Source organism: Trachinotus anak, unplaced genomic scaffold (assembly GCF_046630095.1).
Source record: "Trachinotus anak isolate AG129_WGS33_773 ecotype Australia unplaced genomic scaffold, CSIRO_AGI_Tana_v1 ptg000012l, whole genome shotgun sequence".
Taxonomy (NCBI): Eukaryota; Metazoa; Chordata; class Actinopteri; order Carangiformes; family Carangidae; genus Trachinotus; species Trachinotus anak.
Genome location: NW_027273863.1, coordinates 5,062,237 through 5,086,421, shown reverse-complemented (window position 1 = coordinate 5,086,421; position 24,185 = coordinate 5,062,237). Strand labels below are relative to the sequence as shown.

Sequence of the window (24,185 nt, the reverse complement as noted above, 5' to 3'; positions counted from 1 at the left end):
AGCGTTGGCTCACTGAAGTCAGCACACATCAGCTTTTGTTTGAGCGGTGAGTGGCTGAAAAAGACGACTGATCATGCCACTCTGTGAAGCCCTGAAGCGCCGCGCTCTCAGAGTCTTTGTAGCCATGCAAAAGGCTCATTTCTGATTCTGTTCGAAGGAAGCCTCGAATGCCTGTACAACACCACAAGAGAGATGTATCACAGCCAATCACTTTTGACATCATGTTTGTCAAGAAATATTTCTGTCCACATCTCGTTTTGTGAGAAATCCAGACTGACTGGCAGTGTTTTGGTGCATGGATTATTTATCTGCCAAACAGAATACGTACACAGCTACCTCCAGGGATGTTATCTGTCTCTAGGCGATTCACGGACTTGGTTCTGGAAAGACTGGCTGGTGTCACGCAGAGAAACAACATGCCTTCCTCCTCGCTTCTCATTTAACTCCTGGCCCCGAGTCAAAATGGCCGCCTCCCACACTGGCAGACTAGGAAGTCAATCTGACCAATTTACTGGGTCACAGGAGACTTCTGCTTCTCTCTCTCTCTCTTTCTCTCTCTCTCACTCGCCAACCATTTGTTTGGAGCATGTGGACGGGGGTAACAGAAATGGCGAGCTGCACCTCATCCTGCTGTGCTTTAATCACTCGCTTCAAAGGGTCTTGTGTTTCTCTCTCTCTAGATGGCAGAGGGGAGGAAAACGAAGCTCTACTCCACCTCGCCCAAATTCCTGTACATCAGGCCCAGACGAGACTGATATCTCACTTCACCTTCGCTGTCCTCGCTCCAGTTTTCAGCTCATGCTGAGCTTTTTTATTAAAAAAGAAACAGGATTTCAGTAAAAAAAATATTATCGGTTGCAGCCAGACGCAAAGCTCTGCATTCAGTCAATGATATTTTCTTTGTTGATTGTAATCTGCTGTGGCACTGCTGGCTACTGGAATTATTTTATTTGCATTTGCAAAAATTGCTTTTTATTGCTTTCTTCCCTGCTCCTCTCTTTGCGAGGATGTATGTGCTCTAACAGACAAGCTCATCCTGGACAAGGAATCTTACCGAGTGGCATTGGTGCTACCACACACACACACACACACACACACACACACACACACACACAAACAGACATCTCACCCCATATGTGTTCCCCTCTTGTCTGAGAATCAAGTTCCACCAGGACATTCTCCACAGTGCATCATCTCAAAACTTATGAAAAGTTGTATTTCCAAGTTTTCCCCAGCCTAAATGATGGTTTATCAAACTGGAACGTTGACTTTATTCAGTGCCTTCTAAAATACAAAAAACTAAATTAATGTGACTACTTTCTCAGCAATTAAAACATTAACTGTTTGTTAAAGGAGCTATTTAAATTTGCTAATCTGAAGTGTTAGCATTAACAGCTGTTAAACGTCGCAAGTTCATCATCAAACTTCATTCCTTTACTCACCAAGAGCTGTCTCCAGTGGCGGAAAATGGTGGTGGTGTTTTCTTCTAATGAAAGTTAGCATGCTAACCAGCTAGCCCCGGCCTTGGTTGTTACTTTCCAATAGCGACTCACTGTAGCCTCCAATCAGCCCTGAAGATTTAGCTCTGCTCAGAGAGGTTTTGCTTTGCCATAACAATGTCACTCCGTGTGAGCCTTTGTCATTGTTGCACTTGACATTCTTTGCACATCCAGAAAAGGTCCTTTTCAAGAAAACATAAAGATAGGTCATGTGAAGGTTTTAACTAAGCAGCCAATGCTGTTGTTTTTCTGGTGAGGGAAGGGAAGGTGTACCTCAAGAATCAGTGGAATTGAGTGTCTTACTCAAGACCCCCCCCAACAAGGCAGACCCCAGCCTGCACAGAGGCTTAAAACTTGCATTTAAGACTTTCCCACCATCTCATTACGCCATCCTGCCAGGCATTATGCACTGCATGGCCCTTCTCTGATTCGTACTGTTCAACAGTCTCCCGAGGCAGTTGACATTTTCAACCCATTGAAATCTCTCCTCTCTTGAGATATGAGACACAGCTGAGGTAGATAGTGCATGGACAAAGCAGCAACAGTTCACTATTGTTCCAGTATAATGTGTAATTAGGTAAAAGTCAGGTGACCGGGCGGGCAAGATAAAGCACATAGTTGCAGAGCACACTGGGATCCTCCGTCTTCCAACTCAGACTGTAATTAAAGGTCTACAGAAGCCATTCTGAGGTTTGCCTAGACTGTTTCCTGGAGGATGGGCTGTCTGACTGCCACCTACAGTATGATTGCAGGAAATGCACTCTGGAGTCCCATTTCAATAATAAAAGCATCTCTGGGTTCAGGGTTTATGTTCCTCTGTAGCATGGCTGTGTGCGTTTAGTTTGTATTCTCTCAGCATCTACAACATGAAAGGTTTCAGGTTTCAGGTTGTTGTGTTACTCTCACTGGTCCTGTATAGTATCAAGCTTCCTGATGCTGTTCAAGGTTCACCTTTAACATCACATGCTCCTCGTGGTCTCATTTATGTCTCCAAGCTGGTCTTGCATCAGCACTGTCACTAAGTTTCATGTGTAACCAGTGGCTGTCTATGCTACGACAGGGTTTTGCTTCATTGCAGCAATTTCGCCAATGTGGCTACTAACTTCATCCAACTCTATCAACAACATGTACCATATGCTACAAGTTGCTATCCACCTACTCTCATTTTATCATGTAGAGAAAACGTTGGGTTGAAGCTTAAAGTGGCTATAATTGATATTTATATAATTATCTATCAAATGACAATGTGATATCAAATGTGAAAGGGTTCACTCTATGTGATGGACATACAGAGAGTTATCACCTGGATCTGTAGCTCCTCTCAGCTTTACGGAGCTTCAGCTCATTGTTAAGTTGTCTGTCCCACAGCTTTACTGTTCTGGTTTCTGTTGTTCAAATAAAGTCTAAAAACCCACTGTATACTACCTGCTCAGCAGCAAACAGCTGACAGACACAGTTATTGACTACATGGTGAACAGCTAAAGAACCTCGGGGCTTGGTAGAGACTAAAACAGAGTGAATATTGGACTTTCATTTGCAAGCTGGCCAAGTACACAGCTCTAAATAAATGATAATGTTCCTCCTTAACTGCCGGATGTGTAAATAAGCAACTGTTTGCCAAAGCGATCACCATATCAAGTGGAAGAGTCAAGATACATCAATGATGTGATGAAAAACTTGTTTCCAGTTCCCTTAAGTGGCCAAAAACACAGAGGTTGCAGGTCATTTGAGGTGAAAGATTTCTCTCTCCTGAGTGACCCATCGTCATTCTTCATTGGACAGTGGTCCTGTGCTGTATGAACCAGTAGCTAATGTTAGCATAGCTTTAGGAGAAAGTGTGCATTACTGCTAATGCTGGTTGTACTCTCTCCATCGCTTTACACTGCTGAGTGTTGCTATGAACACTCGAGACGAGAAATGACTCAAAAGATTGTCACATTGAAAGAGAGATTGGTTAGTAAGTACTATAGCAAGTTTAGCTAATTAAAACATTGTTGAACATTATTTATCCTTTTTGGCCAAGTCAGATAAACCAACTTTGACGCTGATGTGGCTTTAAGACCATTACTTTAACGCTTTGTTCATTGCTGGCAAAGAGCTGCACAAGCCAGGCTGCTCAGAGACAAATAAAAGCAGCTCCTTCACGCTCCTCCTTGAGCTTGGTGTCTGTGATAGCAGCGATAAGTAACTGCCCCCTGTCTGAGAGTCCTTCAAGAGTAAGAGAGGAAACTGTGGTGCTGAATGCCTAATTTGTTCAACTTGACTGAGAAAGAATGGGCCACAACAACCACTACACACCTCATGCAGGATCATAGATCAAAGGTTTAAGGCTGGACGGCGAATTGGACAAAAGGCTACTATCATTTTAGATCACTCTAAGCTAGCTTATATCCACCGTATGACTTATTGTTTATGTGATTTACAGCCAAGCCCTGCGGTGTAGTTCCTGCTCCCACTGGGATCAGCCAGTGAATTATGGGTCTCTTTGAAGTCATTTCAGCTCGCGATACTGCCTGTCTTGTGTTGCATTATATGGCAGTTATTGCGGAGCCTCTGACAGGCACACTGCTATCATTCCCACTGTGGAAAAAAAAAGCTGTGACATTTACACTCTCTCTGTAGCAAACTGGCTTTTCACTATTTCACAGTTCAGAGTGTGTACGCTTTCACACCTGCTCCTGCCTCGGCTAAGGTCACATTTGGGATCACAGGAAACCCACACAGGCACGAGGAGAATATACAAACTCCACACAGACAGGCCCCAGCTGGTCTGACCCAGAGTCTTCTTGCTGTGAACCAACAGTGCTAACCAGTGCACCACCATGACGCCCCCTGGGTCAATACTTGGATACAAAATAATGGGTCGCTTGATTTTCATCAATACAGAACGTAATGGATACTGAGAGACACACTGTGAAGGTGAATGACACTTTGTGTACAGTGTTTCTGTTTAGGTGAAGCTAAAATAAAAAAATAAAAAAAAACAAGACATCAAAAGTAGTTCTACACACAACATTTAAAAGTGAAATTTGTGTGTTAATCTCACTGACTTGGTGAAATGTAATACTATTAATACTATAATTAATATTAGTACTAAAGAAGGTCTTGTAGACAGCACTCTCCAAAAACTGACAAGCTCACCATGTGCAATTATTAGCACAAACCATCCGTGCATTATTCTTTATCTACTGCTATTTTGACGTATGTTAACATATTTCAATATCAATATGTATATATTATGATATTATATTATTTTTATCTATTATCTTTTTTTTAATTCTTATTATTTGGTATTGTCATTTTGCATTTCTTTTTTGTACTGTCCACTTTGCTGCTGTAACACTGCAAGTTTCCCCACTGTGGGAATAATAAAGGACCTTGTCTGAACTATCCAGAGCAGCTTCAGCTTCCTTTGGCATAGATTCTCCAAGTGTGTGGAACTCTACTGGAGGGATGGACGTCATTCATTTGGTGTTTCAACAGTTGTTGTGGAGTTGCTGTCTAGTAGTTTTCTGGATCAGTGTACTAACGCTCGTCAGAAGATACAGGCTACCCAGGGGCCATGATCCTACAGTTAGCTGAGCGGTTACCAGCTTTGGAGAGGCTGACTCAGCAATGTGGGGCTCTCCTGTTTGTGGAGCAACTGATGTTTGCACTTTGTTGTTTTTTTTTTGTTTGTTTGTTTGTTTTTGACAGTAGAGATTCTCAGAGTGAAGTGGCATTTTTTTTCGTACATTTCAATGAGAAATTTTACCTCGGTGAGACAAGATGAGAGAAGTAACGTCGGTTGCTAGGTAACAGACATAAAAGTTGATAACCAATGTTTGAGTATTTAGCGTTTCCTAATAATATAGATAAGATGGGATGAAGTATGACAAGATTCCTAAAGTTAGTTAGGGTTTACTTCTGTAATACCAATTTGAGAAACATCCTATCTTATTCTCTGAGCTTTGGTGATACGGTCCCTGGTGACTCTGAAAGTGATAGTATATGATTCACATCATATTCATGTCTTCATATGGAAGCATCTGCAATTGTCATATTTTAATTATTATAGTTTTTCTTTAATTTACAGCATTGTGACAGCCCAACTACCTGTCTCGTTTTGAATGAATTTTGGTTTTTGGTTTTTGGCTGAAGCAGGAGACATCACAGCCAACAAGCATGATTATGCATAAAACAAAGTCAAGCGGTAGTGATTGATGGTCAACTGAATGAGGAGAATGAAGATCGATGAGGCTTTTGGGAATAACAAAGCAAGTTTACACTTTTCTTTTTTTTAATACTGAAGCAAAGACTTTGACCAAAGGACACATTTTTATATTAATTTTGACTTTATTTACATGACTGTAAGCTTTTCAAAAGTGCAGTGTCAGTGGTTGTGAAGAGAGAGTGTGAATCAAATTGCATGAGATGTATCAAGCAGCTAAAGGTGACTGTGGATATTGTGCAGCTGACGACTCATGTTGATTAATGTCAAAATTTGATTTATGCATGAAAAATAATCTACTTCTGCAAAAGTCATCCACTGTGTGTTTTTATTATAAAAGCCTCTGGGTCTGTGTTGTTTTTATGTAAAGTCTGTGAAATGGTGCCAAGTAAATTAGCAATGTGGCTTTAGTTTTTGAATCTAAATTAGTGTTGACACAAGCAGTGGCTGCAGAATTGTTTGATGCTTTCCTTTCTTTCTTTCTTTTTTTTTCTTTTTCTTTATGGGTGGCTCTATTATTTAAGAGCTCTGTCTACAAGAGGGCCGGCCATTGTGGTCAGCACAGATAACAGATAATGTGCAGGGCATGGAAATAGATGGATTATATGGACTGGCTTCACAATGTGTTTATTGGGTGGATAAAATGACGGGATTTTCATTGCTATCTGTTAGCTTTTAAGTCCCCCTCACTGGATTTAGCAGAGCTCCCTCCCTCCCTCTCTCTCTCTCTCTCTCTCTCTCTCTCTTTGTATTATATCCTCACTTTCATTTTCTACCTCTCTCTGTGTATCTCTTTTATTCTCCCCCTTTGCTGTGTGTGCATCATATTCTTTCCTTCCATCTCTCTGCCTCCTTTCCTTTCTCTGTCCTTTTCTACTCTTCCCATTTTCCTGTCCCTTAATGCACCCGACCGGTCAGTTAGACGGGCGAGGTGGTCAGAGAGCGGTGGTTTGATTTGTAACATTACCAGTTTTTCTCTAGGAATAGAAGCAAATAGCCAAAATGGACACATTAAAGCAGCTGAAAATATCAGGTCAGAACGTACAACAGGAGCTGCTCATTATTTGAAATTACAGAACATTATGCTTCCCATCTGCTCTTTCATCCGACTAAAAATAACTTTATCAAGTGGCGCTTTTAACCAAAATTGTCATAACTAGAGTTTTTACAATTTACTCGATTTGAATTGTAGCTCATCTTGACGTGTATTTGTACTTGTGAAAATTTGTGTTATAGTCTGAAAATGGCAGAGGCCACTGACGGGTGATGAGTCTTTCAGTCTAATGGATCCAGTTTTTAGTTGAGTAGCATTAAGGTTTTATTTTAGGCACCTTTGCCTGGTGGAGATCAGTCTCTTCATTCATATTTTGATTAAAAGCTTTTAATGATCTCATTTCGTAAAGGCCAGTAAATACAAAGATTTATGTTCCATTGCAGAGTCTTTCACTGCTGACACAGACACTGTGAACCATTATCATAATAGACTCACACTAGTTATCCACACTGAGGCAGCTAAATCTGAGAACTGTTTAATGTGAAAATGACATGCGTCCTCACTAGTGGAAAGACTCAGCTGGTTAAGCCTTAATCTCCATGATGGCCTATACTGTGTTTTAATGCAGCCAAGCACACAGTTTAGTGGTTCTCATTTACATATTTTACTGTTTCTGTTGCTCATCAAAGCTTCCTGTTAAACAAGCTGAACTCCTGTTTTGCTTCACTGAGACAATCAGATGCCTTTGTTATCATGACATCATGTGACAGATTAAACATATATACAGGTATTGACAATCCTTAAGTTTGTGATTGACTGATGTTCAATGTGACTGTAATATGTTTTGACATTCAAAACAGAAGTTAACAGAAAGCTAATGTCGGAACTTTTCTGCTATACATGTTCTGGCCTTGTCTGGGGGCAGTTTTTGGCACAGTCTCTTCAGTAAAGTGTACAGAAGAGATGTCGTACTACACGACTGGAGTGGTTTCCAAAGTGGGTGCTGTGGCTTCGGGTGGTGCCTTTAGCGCGGACCAAGGGACCATTTACATTAACTACATTTTGTGTTACAAACATAAAATATTTGTGATATGTTTTATATCAAAACAGAAGAAAAAAGCAAAGCAATTATAACACTGTAATAAAATCCTCAGGTTGTCAGTTGTCATAATAATGCAACATGTTTTCCAGGTGTGCAGTAGTCAGAAATAGCATGTGTCAGAGCAAATGAATTAAAGTGTGTTACAATTTATGAAGTGCACTTCATAAAGCTGAAAGCTTGGGAACCAATCTAGGAAGGGTTAATGTTTGATAGAATGTCTGATAGAATACTGAATTTTTATACATCAAATATATGTATATATATATAACAGAAAAACTATACAAATAAAAAATATATATGAAACCTATTAGAAATTGGAACAGTTTCTTATACTGACATATATATCTAGCTCATATAAATATATATGGGCATATTATGTACATATATTACAAAAATACATATCAATCCCAAAGCCTGTCAGGATATGTTGATATTGTAAACAGTGGGTTCCAAGGGAAACCATTGAGACCAGTGTTTAAGGTTAATAACAAAAACATATTAACATAAGGATTTTTTTGTATGTAGGCCTATGTAGTTTTTTATAAACTTTAACATATACGTATATGTATAAATATATATATTTTAACATATATGCTTGCAACATGTTATACCATATAAAAATTAATCATAGATATTTTTAATTTTTAATTATTTTATATCTACATATACACATTTTATTATGGATATTTCATATAAACTTATATCTTCATATATCCAGTGGATGTATATATGATAATAATATATCCCCTTATAGGTGACATATATGGCAACATCACACTCAATAAAGGGACGTTTATGTCATATATTACATTTCTGTATGGGGGGACAGACCATAGTTTTCTGCAGTAGGAAAAAGTAGAGGATGAGACTTGTGTTAGGAGCCATCAACTGGTGCTGAATTTCAAAAAGGCTGTGGAACAAGAAACACTTTAATTACATTTTGCTAATCAATTTTTAGTCAATGATGTTGGAAACGAGTACAAGGCATCTCTTAGTTTGACTTTCACACTTGAGGAGAGGTTCCTCTAATGTTATCATCCTAATTTAGCAAGGTCAGTCTTTGCAGCTTGCACAAATACCTGGAGGCATTTTGAGATAATCCAGTATTGTATGTAGAACAGGCTTCCAGTAAACAACATTGTGCTTCACTTGCAGTTATGTTATTTCGGATTATGCAATAGGTTTGTGTTTTGTGCAGAGGAAAAGCAGCTGAGGATGAGCACAATAAAATATGAGGAAGGATTTTTCTTCATCATTAATGACCTTTAAAGCTCTTTAGTGGTTTCCAGCTCTCCCTCTAATATTTGAGCTTTGCACACCCAAACACAAAAACCGGTGTTGATCCCTGTGCACACACGTGCTGTCTTCACTCATACCTGCCTACACATGCACACGGCATTATATCATTAGTGGTGATGAAGCGATATGTCGTGGCGTGACCTGCAGCTGGAGAGTTGATCATGCTGTCAATTAGTTCTCTCTCGGCTCACTAATTATACTGTCACATCTCATTGATGCGCCATAGAGATTCAGTGGGAAAAAACACTAACTCTGTGTTTCCTGGGCCAAGAGGTCAATGAGCTGTTTCAGATAGTGAGGTCTGATAAGATGTACCTGGTGGTCAAGAGGAGGAGGACTGCATGTGTAGGCAGAGAGGAAGAGGAGAGGAAGAGGAGAGGAGGAGGATGGCCGTAGCCCAGATGGAAGTGCAGCCTGGCTGCTCATTGAAAGGTCGGTGGGTCAATCCCAAACCACAAAACTGGTAGAAAAATCCACATCACTGTTTGCAAGAGCCCCGAAATAACATCTTCAAAGAGCTTGTTTTTGTTCTACTTCATAGTTCAAAATCCCAACATATTAATTTTACAATAACAGAGAAAAGGAGCAAATTTTCATCAAAGTTAGTGAACAAGCAAAAATATTTGCAGAAAGCCAGGAGCACCTCGTTGGTTATGCAGCACAGATTTTATTCCATAAATTACAATCACGTTGAGCAAATTCTTATATTTGAAAAGCTGGAAGCACAAAATTATAAAGATTTCAGCCACATGAGCAATGAGGCATCGGGGCAGTGTCAGTGGGCCCACCACTTTCCTCCAGACTGAAATATCTTAACTGTTGTATATCAAACATTTATGGTTCCTCAGGGACAAAGTCTACACTGGCTGTGGTGATCCCCTGACTTTTCCTCTCCTACCACCCTGAGGGTTTGTAGTTTTGAGTGAAATATCTCAACAACTATTGGATGGACTGCCATGAAATTTTGTAACGTTCAAGGTCCCTGGAGGATGTCCTTCCCCCCTCATGGCAAATTGTAAAAAAGTAGCTGGTCCCTTGATTTTTCATTTAGCACCATCAGCAGGTCAAATCCCTGCAAAACTATTGACATCCAGTCAGCCTCAGCTGCACTTTGTGTTTGGAACTACTTACCAAATATTTGTTTTTTTAACCATTTGAGTGCCTTTATTTGATGGAACCAGTAGATAAAGGACCATTTGCTGACATGCATTAAAGGGTCAAACCAGTCAAACCAGGGATTCGCTGCACAGGACATATGAGCCCATGTACTGTGCACCCTAATCATTTAGCTATCAGGTCACCCCCCATGTTGGTGAATATGGTAAATATTGTACCTAGAGCACATTAGCATGCTAATGTTAGCATTCCGCTCAAAGTATTGTGGTTCTGTAGCTAATTGTTGCCTCACAGAGTCAGTCTTTAATTGCTGGCGCTTGATAAATGATGTAGCTACTGATTAAATACCAGGAATTCATTTTCTGTCGGTCAAAATAATTGATTATTTGACTGATTGTTTCAACCCGTATAGATATAATATAAGGCTTAAGCTTATAGTAGAAACAAGTGGCAGACAGATAAGAGGACATTTGGGGTCTTTTCCACCCAGTGATCCCACCCTGACTCTAATTCATTAAACTATTCAATTGTGTTAGATTAAAGATCATTTTACTGCCATTTAGTTTAACCTATTCTATTTAAAGATACCCTGTTATATCCTCATCTATCTCTCTTCTCTTCTCTTCTCTTCTCTTCTCTTCTCTTCTCTTCTCTTCTCTTCTCTTCTCTTCTTCTTCTGCCTCTGCCTGGTTTTCCCTGGTCTTGTTACGTCTGCTCTGCCCTGTTTTGATCTCTCTGATAATATGAACAAACTCCTATATTTCCCCCCAGCTCAGACAGAAATCTGAAATCCTCTGGACTGGTTTATATTCCAGCTCCAGCCCCTGTCGATGTTACTCCTTCTTCTTCCCTCACAGTTTGCAGCTGGGTTGCCATGTGAGCACTCAGCTTGCATTTAATTTTACCTACATCATGTCCTAGACACTGGTAAATAACACACATTCGCCTCTGATGAGGCATTTCCAGCAGTACAAAGCCAAGATTTTGATACCAGCAAATGCAGGGAAAGAATGTGAGGAGCGGTCTGTCCTGCCCTTCAAGGAAACATTGACTCAGCCTGTGTCATCAGTACCGGCTGTCTGAACCCAGACCAGTGATAATAATCCTCATCATCCTGCTTTGGCCAAGATATTCCTCTGATATCAACACACTCCATCCTCCCTGACATGGGTGAACGCCTTTCTGTGCTCCCCTACTTTGTGTGATTCATTTGTGCTCTCTGTGTACTAAAATGTGTGCTGTGTATAGCTTGTGTTTGTGTGTGGGTGTATTGTTTGGTATATACCTGATGAATGAGGAGTCTGCTTTGCTGACAGAGGGTCCCATTAACATGTACCGCTTGGCTCCCCCTCTCAATCCGTCACACAACACACAAACACACACACAGAAAATGGAGGTAATCAATGGGATGATTTAATAGCATCTGGTCTGTGTCTGCAGGGAGTGAAAAGCATTCATCGCTGGGTTTATGTGAGAAGGCTTTTGGCTTAGAGATACGGGGGATTTCATTCATTTTAAATCACACAGCAAAACTGACAAGAGACAATGTTGCTATCAGACATTAATCTGTCACTATTTGAAAACACTGAAGATGATACATGTAAATGTTTATTCAACACCGGTCTTAAAGAGATAGTTGGATATTTTAGGAAATACACATACTAACTTTCTTGCCAAGACTTAGATGAGACCACTGTCTTATGTGTGTGCTAAATATAAAGCTAAAACCAGCAGGCAATTAGCTTAGTTTAAAGCAGTGTTTCTCAAACTTTTTCGGACCAAGGACCACTTCAGTCACTGAAATAAAAACCACCTAACTCCCCAAACATCATCAAAACAAATAAGACCTACTATTTCAATAAGTATTGTGGTGAGCTTGCACCTGGGGGAGAGTTATGTCTTCCTCAATAGGAGCAACGGGGAAGGAGAGTAAGGGGATGACATGCAGCAGAGAGTCCGACCGGCCGGGAATCGAACCAGGATCTTGCTGCTTAAAATATTTGATTAATGCACTATTTCCACTCAGGTACCTGTTGCTCCCACAATGCACACAGTTTTACTTGTTTGCAGCCTTTGCGCCTCACAGCAACAGGCGATGCTATGTTAGTTGCACCGAATGTATCACACATGTGAACACTGGGTAGATGTTGTCAAACACTGTACAAGTCTCAGTCGTGGTGACGACATTATTAGTAAAACTTAACACTTTCCTGCTGTGTCTGTTGTGTCGGAGATTTAATTTGATTTTCTTTTTAATTGACACAGTCTTAAGCCTCTGGTCCATGATGTTGTCCGTTGTCCATGTTTGATAGTTTATATGCTGCTGATGAAATTTACCACAATCCCAGGGCAGACTGAGCTTCATCCACATTTTCTTTCAAATGTCTTTTGATGTAAAACATAAACTGGTGAAGCTGTGTGAATAGACAGTGTAGCAGCACTGGTTGGTTACTTTGCTGTAAGTCCAAATACACTGTAAAACATACAATTTAAATAATCATGTTTGAATTTACATAGGAGTTGATTTAATATTGAAAACAACACATATACATTTCTCACTATTAGGCTTTGTGGTCACTCTCAGACAGTTTGAAAAACACCAAACTTGTGATATTTTTTGCGGAACCCCACGGGAAACCACAACTTATGAGAAAAATCACAACTTGTGCTTATTGGTTAAAAAAAAAAAAAACAGATAGTGTGTTCATTAGTATGGTTTAGAAGTACTGTTTTTTTTTGGTCTTTTTTTTTTTAAAATAACTTTACACAGAACTAGACTGACTGTTTCGCTCCTCTTTCAGTATTTAAGCTAAGTTATAACCAGCTGGTTCTCAATTCACATATAATATACAGACATGAGAGTTGTATCTATTTTATCATCTAACCCTTGGTAAAAGAGTGAACAAGTGTTTTTTATGTTGAACTATCCTCTTCATCACCTGCTATACTTATAGGACAGAAAAATTATTTTCTCATCTAGAGCGTCACTGCTTCATTAGCATTTATTTTGAAAGTCTGACAGCCATAACACTAAGCAACATCTGAGGATCTTATTAACACGTTGTCTGTCTTTCGCTGGATGAGGAGGACGTGGCTGTGAGATACGTTCAAATGCAGCACTCATTCCACTTGATTCAGCACTCCTCAGAAGTGAACACGTTGCTTCCCCAGGAAATCTCAAAAATCAAGTGTCTAATGCTCATCAGAGGAGCACTAAACTAAATGAAACTTAGCAGTGATGACTTTATCCAAAGTGCCTCAAACTGTTAAGAGTGAATGATATACTCAGTGTGTTGAACTCTGGAATGTGTCATCATGTGAAGCCACGCGGCACTGATCTGCTGTACTTGTTAGTTAGCTGCACTGTACTGTGCCTGCGGTCAACTTACATCATTATGGCTTGACTTGTAGCAGGGTGGCTAATGTTAGCTCTTATTTATTGACCTGTAGTATTGACTGTCCTGCTGGTAGCTTCAGCCAGTTGAGCCAGAGACAGTTGAGAAAGGAGACAGTTTCAGTTTTTTCCTGTAACTGTGTCACGTGGGTGCCTCCACCTTTAGGAGGCCAGCAGCAGCTCTCAGTCTGTTCGCTTCAATGAGATAAGTGAACGTGATCACAGATTAGGGCCGATTCGTTCGTCCCGTAGTCTCCACAATAAATAATGGATCCAATTTTCACATGCCAAAGCTCTACAGAAGGTTCTGACATTAAAAATGTCATTTTTTAGACCAAAGGATCAGGAGAAAATTAACTTTTTTCAGACCTGTCTCTGTCTCAGCAGCACACTCACGAGATTGCGCATCACAGATCTCATCTCTCTGTCAGTTCTGGTCTGGGTTCACTGCTGCAGTGCTGCAGACAACGCCTTCCAAACACAGAAGTTTAGAGGGACTTATATGTGAAACCATGAATTAGAAGTTTAAACTCAAATAAAACTTGTATTTTATAGTTTAATAATAATATTACTATTATTTTGAAAAAGTGTATATAGCGTTGCGTTGTTGTTATGTTTTGACACGCCCACGACCACGTCCACTTAGGAAGTGTAGACCATTTCATACCACTGGCACTGCTTGTAATTCGTTAACTGTGTTATAGATTATCTTTGGTTGAGCAATGGTGTGATGAATAGGCTTATAGCAATATACAATCACCCTGACCCTTGGCTCACTGTACACTGTACTTTGGCCTGTGACAAATAAAACTTTGAACTGCTGTTTAGTGGCAGCATTGCTTCTACCTGAAACATGAAATACATATAATTATATATAATTATATTACAACCAGGATTTAAGGCTGATCTAGCTGACATTCATTCATAGAGACTGTGGTAAATATGATTTTATAACATTAAGGAGAGACTATACTTGGTTTTGGAAAGAGGAAGTGACACAATGTTCCTGTCATAAATGAAAAGATGAATTCATATGCACCAAGCTAGTGGTTCTCAAAGTGGGGTCCGGGGACCCTCAGGGGTCCTTGAGGGGATTCCTGGTGTTCAACAAGGGGAATAATGTATTTTTTACTATGATTCCATCCATGACAGAATGTATGACTATTTTGGCCATGGGTTCAAACACTTTGTTATTTCTATTATCTGTATTAAAACATCTAAAAGCTAAAAATATTTCAGATGGGTCTCCGTGGTCTTATTTGTGTTAGTTTAGGGGTCCTTGATTTGAAACGTTTGAGAACCACTGCACGAAAGGACACCCTTACTCAGTTCAATACACTTCACTAAACTAATGTTTTTTTGTAATTTTAGGAACATGTTGCTGTGTTGAGCAAAAGTTAAATCTCTCTTTAGCTGTTAGCACAAGAAAAGGGCAATTAAAAGTTAAACTTTCTACAACTCATTTCTAATGTTTTTCTGTAAGTAGAATTGAGCTATTGTGCTGCTGTGTATGTGTCTCATTGCCACCCTGGATTTCTGCCATATACTGCAGTTTTTCACTTGTGCTTTAATAAACTGTTCAGTAAGCTACTACGGCGGGGGATAACAGAGCGGACAAAAAAACATCCGACCTGTAATACCAGTAGGAAGCAGACAGGAAGACCTTATTTAAGATAAAGCTGTCAGGAAAAGAATATGAGGATTAAATACTGAGTCCAGTAAATATTACATTTTTCATATGAAATAAAACTGTTCACAGCCAATATATTTAGTTGCAATAGAAGGAGAAAGCAGTTGGCACACTTCAAGGCAATGCACATGTTGTTAATTGTTCAGGATGTTTCTACCAGTTAGAGCTTCTCTGAAACGATTAGGGAACTGTTTGACTGCTGTCTGCTATAGATCCAGTCTTAATATGATTCTTCTGCAGCAGGCCGGCAGCTAAAATCATCCTTGATCTGTGTTTTTATCTGTCTATCTCAAATGTATCCCATTAATTACACCTAATAACTGCCTCAACAAAAAACCAATATGAAACTGAAAAGAATTGATCCCTTTCTCATGCAACCTGGCACTGGTTTGAATCAAAGGAGATATCTCCTGTCTTCCTCTGTCTTCTGTGGTCACTTAAGTACTTTATCAGTGCATCTGTGTGTGTGTGTGTGTGTATGGATTTCTTTCTTTGTGCTCGCTGCATTGTTTTGGTATGTCGTCATATTTTTGTTGCTCTCACTAGAATAAAGACTCTTCTCCAGCCCGGGTTCACACTGATGTTTTCTCTTTGGCAGCTCTCACTGCCCTTTTAGAAACATTTTTATCTCAAATCTGTTTTGTGCTCCCTGAAATATTTTCTGTGACAGGATAACACTGTTGTTGGATAAGAAAAAACAACCTTGTTTTCAGCTCAACAACAGTGCCTAATTGGATCTGAAAAGGGTTTCTATTTTCCCATACAACAGCACTATATGGTTTGTTGTCCTTCAGCTGAAGGATTTTAAATTTTTCCGGTGTTTTATTTTAAGTGTTGATGTCAATAGGAAGATATATTTGTGGTTTCAAAATTTCAAAATTTCAATGTAGATTTGCATCTCCTCTCTCAGGCTTCTTTCAGGAGCTCTAGTAACAACAGGTTGGTGAGCCAATCAGAAGAGGCTCTTTTCTGAATACAGGATGTGTGCATTTCTCTGTGAACTGAGGCTTTGATACTTTCACAGTCTTAATATAAAACCTAGACCTGCTTTATTATATAAAAAAAAGACACCCCACTTCATACACAAAATAAATCTCACTTTATACAATATGAGACCTTTAGAATTTTCCATTCTATCCTTGTTTTATTAAAGTAGTATAAAGTGGATTTCGATGGGAAAAAGAGACAATTAATGTCATATGAGACTGATGGCAATACTGTTTCAATTTAAAGTTATGCTTCTAGTGCATCAGCAAACAATATTTCTAACACTGTTTGCTTTCTGTTGTTTGTCTTTTGCAGTTCAGCAGATGAAAAATTTCGCTGGAACAACCAAGGTAATATTTCCTCCTAAATACTTTCATACATTTTGTCTTGTTCTCTGTTGTTTTCATTGCTGACTGTGCTTATTACATTGGTAGCCACTGTAAAATCCCCCATCAGGCACTTACAATTCGTTGGTGCAGTCCTTTACAAGAGCTGTGGTGGCTGCTGCAGTTAAAATGCTGAAATCAATTCCCTCTCTGCACCAAAACCCAAACAGGAAAGACTTGTTCTAAAAAAAAAATTTAAAAAACCCTGTCTCTCAGATTCCCCAACCAAACCTCAGTCCTCCTGACAGCTGAGTAAAGGTCAAACAGCATTTGCAAATAAATCTCAGCGTTTAGTTGAACCTGTTTGTGGGGCCAGATGGGAAGTGTTTTCCATGAGGAATGACAAGAATCAATGAGCGTGAGGCCTTTAGACAATTACAAAGTCAAATTAAGACACTTCTCTGGGCCTGACAACTTCTTTGACAGCATTTTAGCTGAAAAACCACCACACAGGCATGACACTGTCTCTCTCTCCCTCTTTGTCAGTCCTGTTGAGATTTGTAGGGTGCTGAGAGTAGATTGATTATCTGGGTGCAGGGTTGGCGACCTCTGCCAACAAAGAGGTGACTAAACACAAGGAAGCTCAGAGCCTTGTGGTGAAAATGTTTTTATACTCAAGGCTTTCAGTGGTTTCCATCCATCTGCTGTGCTCAAGCTCGACCACTTGGGCTCAGAGAGACTTAGAGATTTACTCTGTCATAAAAGAGAAAAACTTTTGCTTACTCCAATCAGACCATTTGATCTCGTCAACAGTCAGGAATCATTAAAAACCAAATCAGTTTTGGCTTTTGTGTGTGAGGGTGAGAGTAAATCCCCCGTAATGCCTCCAACAGCACTGGAAATATCTCACAGACAGCATCAATATCAGTCTGCAGTTGCATCAGTCGAAGTGAGTAAAATCAGCCACCTAAATCCACTCACTAAGGCCTCTACTACTACCATCTCTCTCCGTCCCTTGATAAGAGATTAATGTTGCTCATTTTGAAGGTTTTATCTGCCTTGGCAGACCGTCTCTAACTTGAAGGCGCTGGACATGTTATCAGTTTCTCTCTGACAGACAAAGGGCCTGGTATCTACAGAGCATTCAGAAAGTATTCAGACTTTTCTGCTTAAATCAAAAAAAATTGTTTTTTACCTCATCAACCTGCACTCAATACGTCCTCGTGACTAAGCAAAAACAGACTTTGATAAACGTTTGCAGCAAATTTCTTGAAAAGAAAAACTCTGTTGCTCAGCTCAACAGAACTACAGTTTTAATGGATATGATGAGGAGCGTGTATGTAAAAGTTCAACCCTTTGAACCTGTCTGGCCTTGCCTGCATTTCTTTCCCTTATTTACAGGCTAATGATGTTATGACTCTTAGATACCTAGAAATATCATCAGCTCTCATGTCAGTGGTGATAAACAATATGTTTAGCTGTAGGAGAAAAAGTTTTAAGCAATTTGAATTCATTTGAATGTACACAAGTTTACAACACTCAGTAAATATCTGTATTTAAACAGATACAGAGAAGAGGCTGTAACAACTATGTTAATGGAACATCTCGAGCATCGATCAGGTGCTGGACTCTGTCACTGCTGCTATTTATGTATTGTTTGTTTTCTATATTTCCAAGATCCTGTGGTGGATGTTAAGCACAGTTATCTTATCTCTGCTTCTTTAGCCTGCTTTTGGTGAATCTGCATCATGGAAAGTCAGGCCACATTATTTGCTGGCACTTCTTGTTTGACCTGTAACTTTACTTTGAAACAGAAGAAAATGCCAAAATGTCTGTTTCCATTTGACTGAGTTGAGAAAGAATGTCAGGCTTAAACGGTTAAGACCTGTTATTTCAGTGAAAGGTCATTTACAAGGCACGTACTCTTAAATAAAGTGGTGTTACCACAAATTCATTTCACATACTGCAAACCTGTGACAGGATAGCCTGTATGGCTGCCATGTATAGTCTGGGATGTCTACTGTACGTGATGGGTATTTGAAGGTTAATGGGTACATTCACAATGGAGAGGGAGCTGGAGAAATCGGGGGTCAGTGGGGGCCCATAACTCATTTATGCCTTGGGCTGCCCTTGTGGGTTAATCCAGCCATGAATGTAGCTCTAGTCCCATCCCACAGTGCAGGAGAAGCTGTGTCTTTCTCTCCGCTCAGGTTTGTTTCCTGTTTTGTCTGTGCACCTGCAGATGGACAGAAGGACATAGAAGAAGAGCTGACGACAGGCCTGGAGCTGGTGGACTCTTGCATCCGATCGCTCCAGGAATCAGGCATCTTGGACTCACAGGACACTTCTACAGGAGACAGTAAGAGCAATGTCATGATTAAGAAATGAGGAAACTATTTCTCCTGGTGCTTTACTGAGACAGCCAAGACAGAGAGCCTAGAGGAGAACAGGTAAAGACGAGTAGGGGTGGATATTCCTCAGAACTGGAGTATCCAGTTTTTGACTTATTAAAATGTCAAATGTGTTTGAAATCACCAAGCAAATGTGATTCACAAAACCAGCCTCCAATAAAACAATAGTGAGTAATATGACATTGAAAGGAGTGTGTTCAGTCATTCATTCAATAAATACTGAAAAGAAAACAACAGGGTCCTTTTTAAATGTAATCAAGCCTGTAAGATCTATTTTTATCTCACTGACTTGTTTCAGGTTCAACTGTCTGTTTCCAAAAGCAACCGGACAAAATAAAATAATTTTAAGTATAAAAGTGGTAATCCACAAGATCTGTAAGTGTGTCCAGCATGATTAGGTTCTTTGCTTGGATTTTGTATTGATGATGTTTAATTTTCTGTGGGTTCACCCATGGTAAATCTAACTATTTATACCTTAAACATAAATCAACTTTTTCTCTGCTCCAGAAGATTTTTTTTCAGGTTGAAGCTACCTGACATTAAGTGTTTAGTAAGCAGAATGCAAACGCTGCATAAAGTTTGAAGCCATATGTTGTAATACAGAGGAAAGGGTGATCTTTCTGTAAATTTTGTATATTCTTACCTTAAATCTGCCTTAACCTAATTTTTAGGTTAAGACAGTTAGTGAAAATCTGTAAACACAGGAAGGATGTTAGCCTATTTATGTAGCAGACATGGAGCAGCACCCAATGAATATACTGATCCACCGTGTTCACCAGCTAGTCGCTAAGTTTGTCTACATTTGATACTTGCCTAGTAGCACATGTCCAGAGGTTTTCTACTGAAGGCAGCTGCCTGCTGCACCTTGAAACGTGACCCATGTCTTTCCTATAGTCACTCCCATGGGAGAGAAGTAGGTGTCAGGCGGCATGCAGAGACGTGCCAGTAGTTTGATATGCTAATCCATCCTTGCTGAGGTGTCAGCTGGCCTGCTGTTCACAGTGCAGAGAGGGGAGGCACACACACACACACACACATACACACACACAAACTTGTACTTCTACGTTTGTGAGGACTCCCCAGGCCCTTACACTAACCTCAACCATCACAACTAAATGCTTAAAAACTCGGCCTGAAACGATGTTTTCCACCAACTCACGGAAGCAACGTCAGCGTAATTAGCTAGCTACAGCTGATAAAATCTGCCATGACCGTTGTTGTTTCATCCGACAAAAATCAAATCGGTTTTTGTTTGTCTCTGTCTGAAATCAAGGACCCATTGTTTCAAAAATTACTGAGCATTTCAAGTGATAAATTTGTCACCATCTGCCAGGAAATGGTCAATTTGTATTTGTTTTACTGTGCTTTAAAAGAAAAAAAAAAAAAAAAGCAGAAAGAAGCAGTCAGTGAAAAAAATCCATCTGGCACATAAGCCCATAGTTGTTATTTAACACTTAGGAAAATGATCACAGGCGTGTAAAGAAGCATCACACATACAGTGTATATGAAGAGATACACACACACACGCATGCACACACACACACATACACATACTTGTACTTCTGTCTTTGTGAAGACACTCATTGACATAATGCATTCCCTAGCCCCTGACCCTAACCTTAACCTAAACCTAAACCTAATTCTAACCATAACTCTAAAACCAAGTCTTAACCCTCAAAATGTGATTTGAAGGTGTCTCAAAAAGTGAGGACCGGCTAAAATGTCCTCACTTTCCCGAAATGTCCTCACTCTGTTAGTAAAATACTTTTTTTGGTCCTTACTATGTAGCAAGTACAAGTACACACACACACACACACACACATACACCTGCAACACACTCACACACACACATACACAGCATCATCCTTTACTCAAGGTGCTGAGCAGATTAGTGCGACACAGCAGCCAAGTACCCTGAGTGTCTTAATGCTTCATGCTAGTGTTGCTTACCAGCGTGCATGTTAATCTGTGTGTGTGTGTGACTGTGTTGGACGCAGCTTTATGGGACTGTGTGTGCAGTTGTGTGTGTGTGTGTGTGTGTGTGTGTGTGTGTGTGTGTGTGTGTGTGTAACATGCTGCACATGCCTCAAATAGGAACTGATAAAATATTAAAATGTGTCAATAGAGAACGCAGGTCACCCAACTTTATGTGTGTGTGTTTGTGTGTGTGTGTGTGTACTTGTACTTGCTACATAGTAAGGACCAAAAAAAGTATTTTTGGACATTTTGAGAAAGTGAGGAAATTTTGGCTGGTCCTCACTTTTTGAGACACCTTCAAATCACATTTTGAGGGTTAAGACTTGGTTTTAGAGTTATGGTTAGAATTAGGTTTAGGTTAAGGTTTGAGTTAGGGTTAGGGTTAGGCACTCAGTTGTGATGGTTAAGGTTAGGATAAGGGGCTAGGGAATGCATTATGTCAATGAGTGTCCTCACAAAGATGGAAGTACAAGTATATGTGTGTGTGTGTGTGTGTGTGTGTGTGTGTGTGTGTGTGTGTGTGTGTGTGTGTCTGACATAAAAAGAGATAAATGAGCTCGAGTGGGTTTATTAGTGTAAGAATGTACACACTTTGCATGCAAGTATATGCAAGATGTGGTGTGAGTTCATGCATGCAATCACTGTGTAGGAGTGAGTGAGGTGTACTGTGTGTGTGTGTGTGTGTGTGTGTGTGTTTGTGTGTGTGTGCATTCAAGTCTGAAACCATATTAAAAAGCACAGGCAGAAACCTTCTTATGGCACCACATTACTTTCCTTCCAATACACTAATACATTCCTACCTCTTCCTCCACACACACGCACACGCACACGCACACGCACGCACACACACACACACACACACACACACACACACACACACACACACACACTCACTCCCTCACTCACTCACCTCAGATGGATTCAATGGAGCCTTCAGTGTTTGCCATCTGAGTGATAATGTATTTATGAGGCTTTTCACTTCCCTGAAGGCTCTACTAGCCATATGAAACAAACCTAGGGTGGCAAACAAAAACTGAGGAAAACACCCCCTGGCTTTGCGCGCACACACACACACACACACGCACACGCACACACACAGATCTGGGTTTGTGTGCATGTGTGCAGTGTGTGAATCCATCAGGAGTTACAGATTCTTCCATTGCATTTTCTACTTTTGTGTGTGTGTGTGTGTGTACTCGCCAAGATGAGTCTCTATTGGACATGGAGGCTTTGACCTAGTAAACTCCCCCAGTACCTTCAGCTTAATATCACATTTTCAATAATGCGCAATCACCAGCTCCACTGCCTACAGGAGCCATTTGCTGCACTTGAAGTAAATTTTCACTTCAAGTTGAGCTTTATTTTTCTAACGCTCTTATCCACAGTGACTCCATTTGCCGTTAGGTGCTGACTTTTATCTAACCCATGCAGTGGATATTGACCGCTGGCACACTATGATCTTTCCTTCTCTTGTCTTTAGTAATAACAAACAGGCAGAGTTTCCTCTTGTCTCTGCTTCTCTTTGTTTGATTCTTCGACTGCTGGCAAAAAAGTGGCATCAGTAGAGATTAAAGGGACTGCCAGTGTTGATGGAGGACAGCTCAAGAACTCCTTGAAGAGCATAAATACTAAGCGCTAGGAACTTAGAGGTGATATAATGAGGTAAAGTTATACTGCAGTGCAGGGAGAAAAGGCAAATGCATGTAAAAGTGGTTGCACATGTGCTGTTGCTGAATTTATGCATTAGTGGAGCAAAGTGCTACTGGGGGACATCATGTTTCAAGTGACATTCTGGGTAAAAAATGAGTTTTATTTCTGTAATTAAAGCTGTTGATGAGGCACATCGTTGCTATCATCACCAAAAGTGAATAAATCAAGGGTGCATCAAAAATTTAACAGGACTTTAATAAGAGGGATGGGAGCGTTTTGGCTGCCGCGCAGCGAAGAGCTCCCGCCCTCCTGTCCTCCTCAAATGATTCAATTAACTTAAATTAAATTCACTTCAAACTTTATGTGCCATCAAAGCAAATCCACAGTTCACAAGTCTACAAAACATGCTGTAAATGCTTTTTCATTATCTATCATGCATGTGTCCTGTCAATTACACACACACAGCCTGTTTGTGTTAAGTGTCACAGGCTTTGTGTGTTTGCTTGTTTACACGAGAAATTAAATTATCTGTGTGCTAATGTTTCATAAACATGAATGAGGCTGCATGCAAAATTAGCAAAGAGCATTTTATCTCAGTGGTGCTGCAGGTGTATTTGTGTGTGATGTTGGAGTCAGTGGCCTCTGTGAACCTGCTGTTAATAAGTTACAGTGCCAGACATGAATTATTGTACAGATTTATCACCACAAAGCTTCACAGCAAATTGACATAACGTACCTGGACAAAATAAATTACATCCACAGTCACAAATTGACTGCTGACGTAAAATGTAACGGGCGACTACAGTTTTTAAGGTACTTAATTAGAAAAGAAAACATTTGATGCCTGATTCATGAACTGAAAAGTTACCATTGGCTAACCAGCTGATTTGATGGCAGATCAGCTGCTAGCTCAGTAGGATCTGACTGTGCGACTGTCCAGCTGAAGTCTGGACGACTGACCTTTGGTAGATTCTGGATGAGGGCCTGAGTGTAGAGGTGTAGAGTTGTAGTAATAAAAACAGCTCTACTGGAAGGTGTTAACACAGCAGTGTATGTTACCAGAGTTGACAGATAACATCGCAAAGTGTCGGTTATGTGTAATGAGCCGGGGATGAAGCTGAGCCGTTGGTTGTGTTTCACAAATGAGAAAATAATAATAATAAATGTATCTGCCTCCAAAGGAACAGTTAGGATTCTGTGGCTTTTCCTTAGTTCTGTCTCAACCCAAAGTGAGACAAGCTCGCCTGCTTTAAAAGCCTCCTCTGTATCTTCTGTGTAGGTTTAAAGAACTGTATGTTGAAGAAAGAGATTAGTTTAATATGTCTTAATGCTGGCATCAGTATTTTTCCCTTTCTAGATGGTCACTGTCTCATAAAGTCACTACAAATGACAGATTAGATGTTGGACCATAGGTTGCTGTCTGTCACTAACATAAAAACATAACAAAACATAAAAACTAATTTGATATAGTTAGTTACTCTGTACTCTTATGGGTCAACATGTAGTTGTCAAATTAGTTAATTAGTATTT

The 24,185-nt window shown here is 40.0% G+C and overlaps 1 protein-coding gene across 10 annotated transcripts in view; it reads left to right on the top strand.

The window, feature by feature from the left end:
* The window catches only part of ctnnd2b (catenin (cadherin-associated protein), delta 2b), a 187,592-nt gene that overhangs the window by 76,456 nt on the left and 86,951 nt on the right, over positions 1-24,185 (top strand). For all 10 annotated transcript variants that reach the window (XM_071491658.1, XM_071491656.1, XM_071491650.1 and 7 more), the window contains 2 exons: positions 16,607-16,641; positions 18,860-18,976. In XM_071491658.1, coding sequence (XP_071347759.1) covers positions 16,607-16,641; positions 18,860-18,976 — 152 coding nt within the window. The remainder of the gene's footprint in view (positions 1-16,606; positions 16,642-18,859; positions 18,977-24,185) is intronic.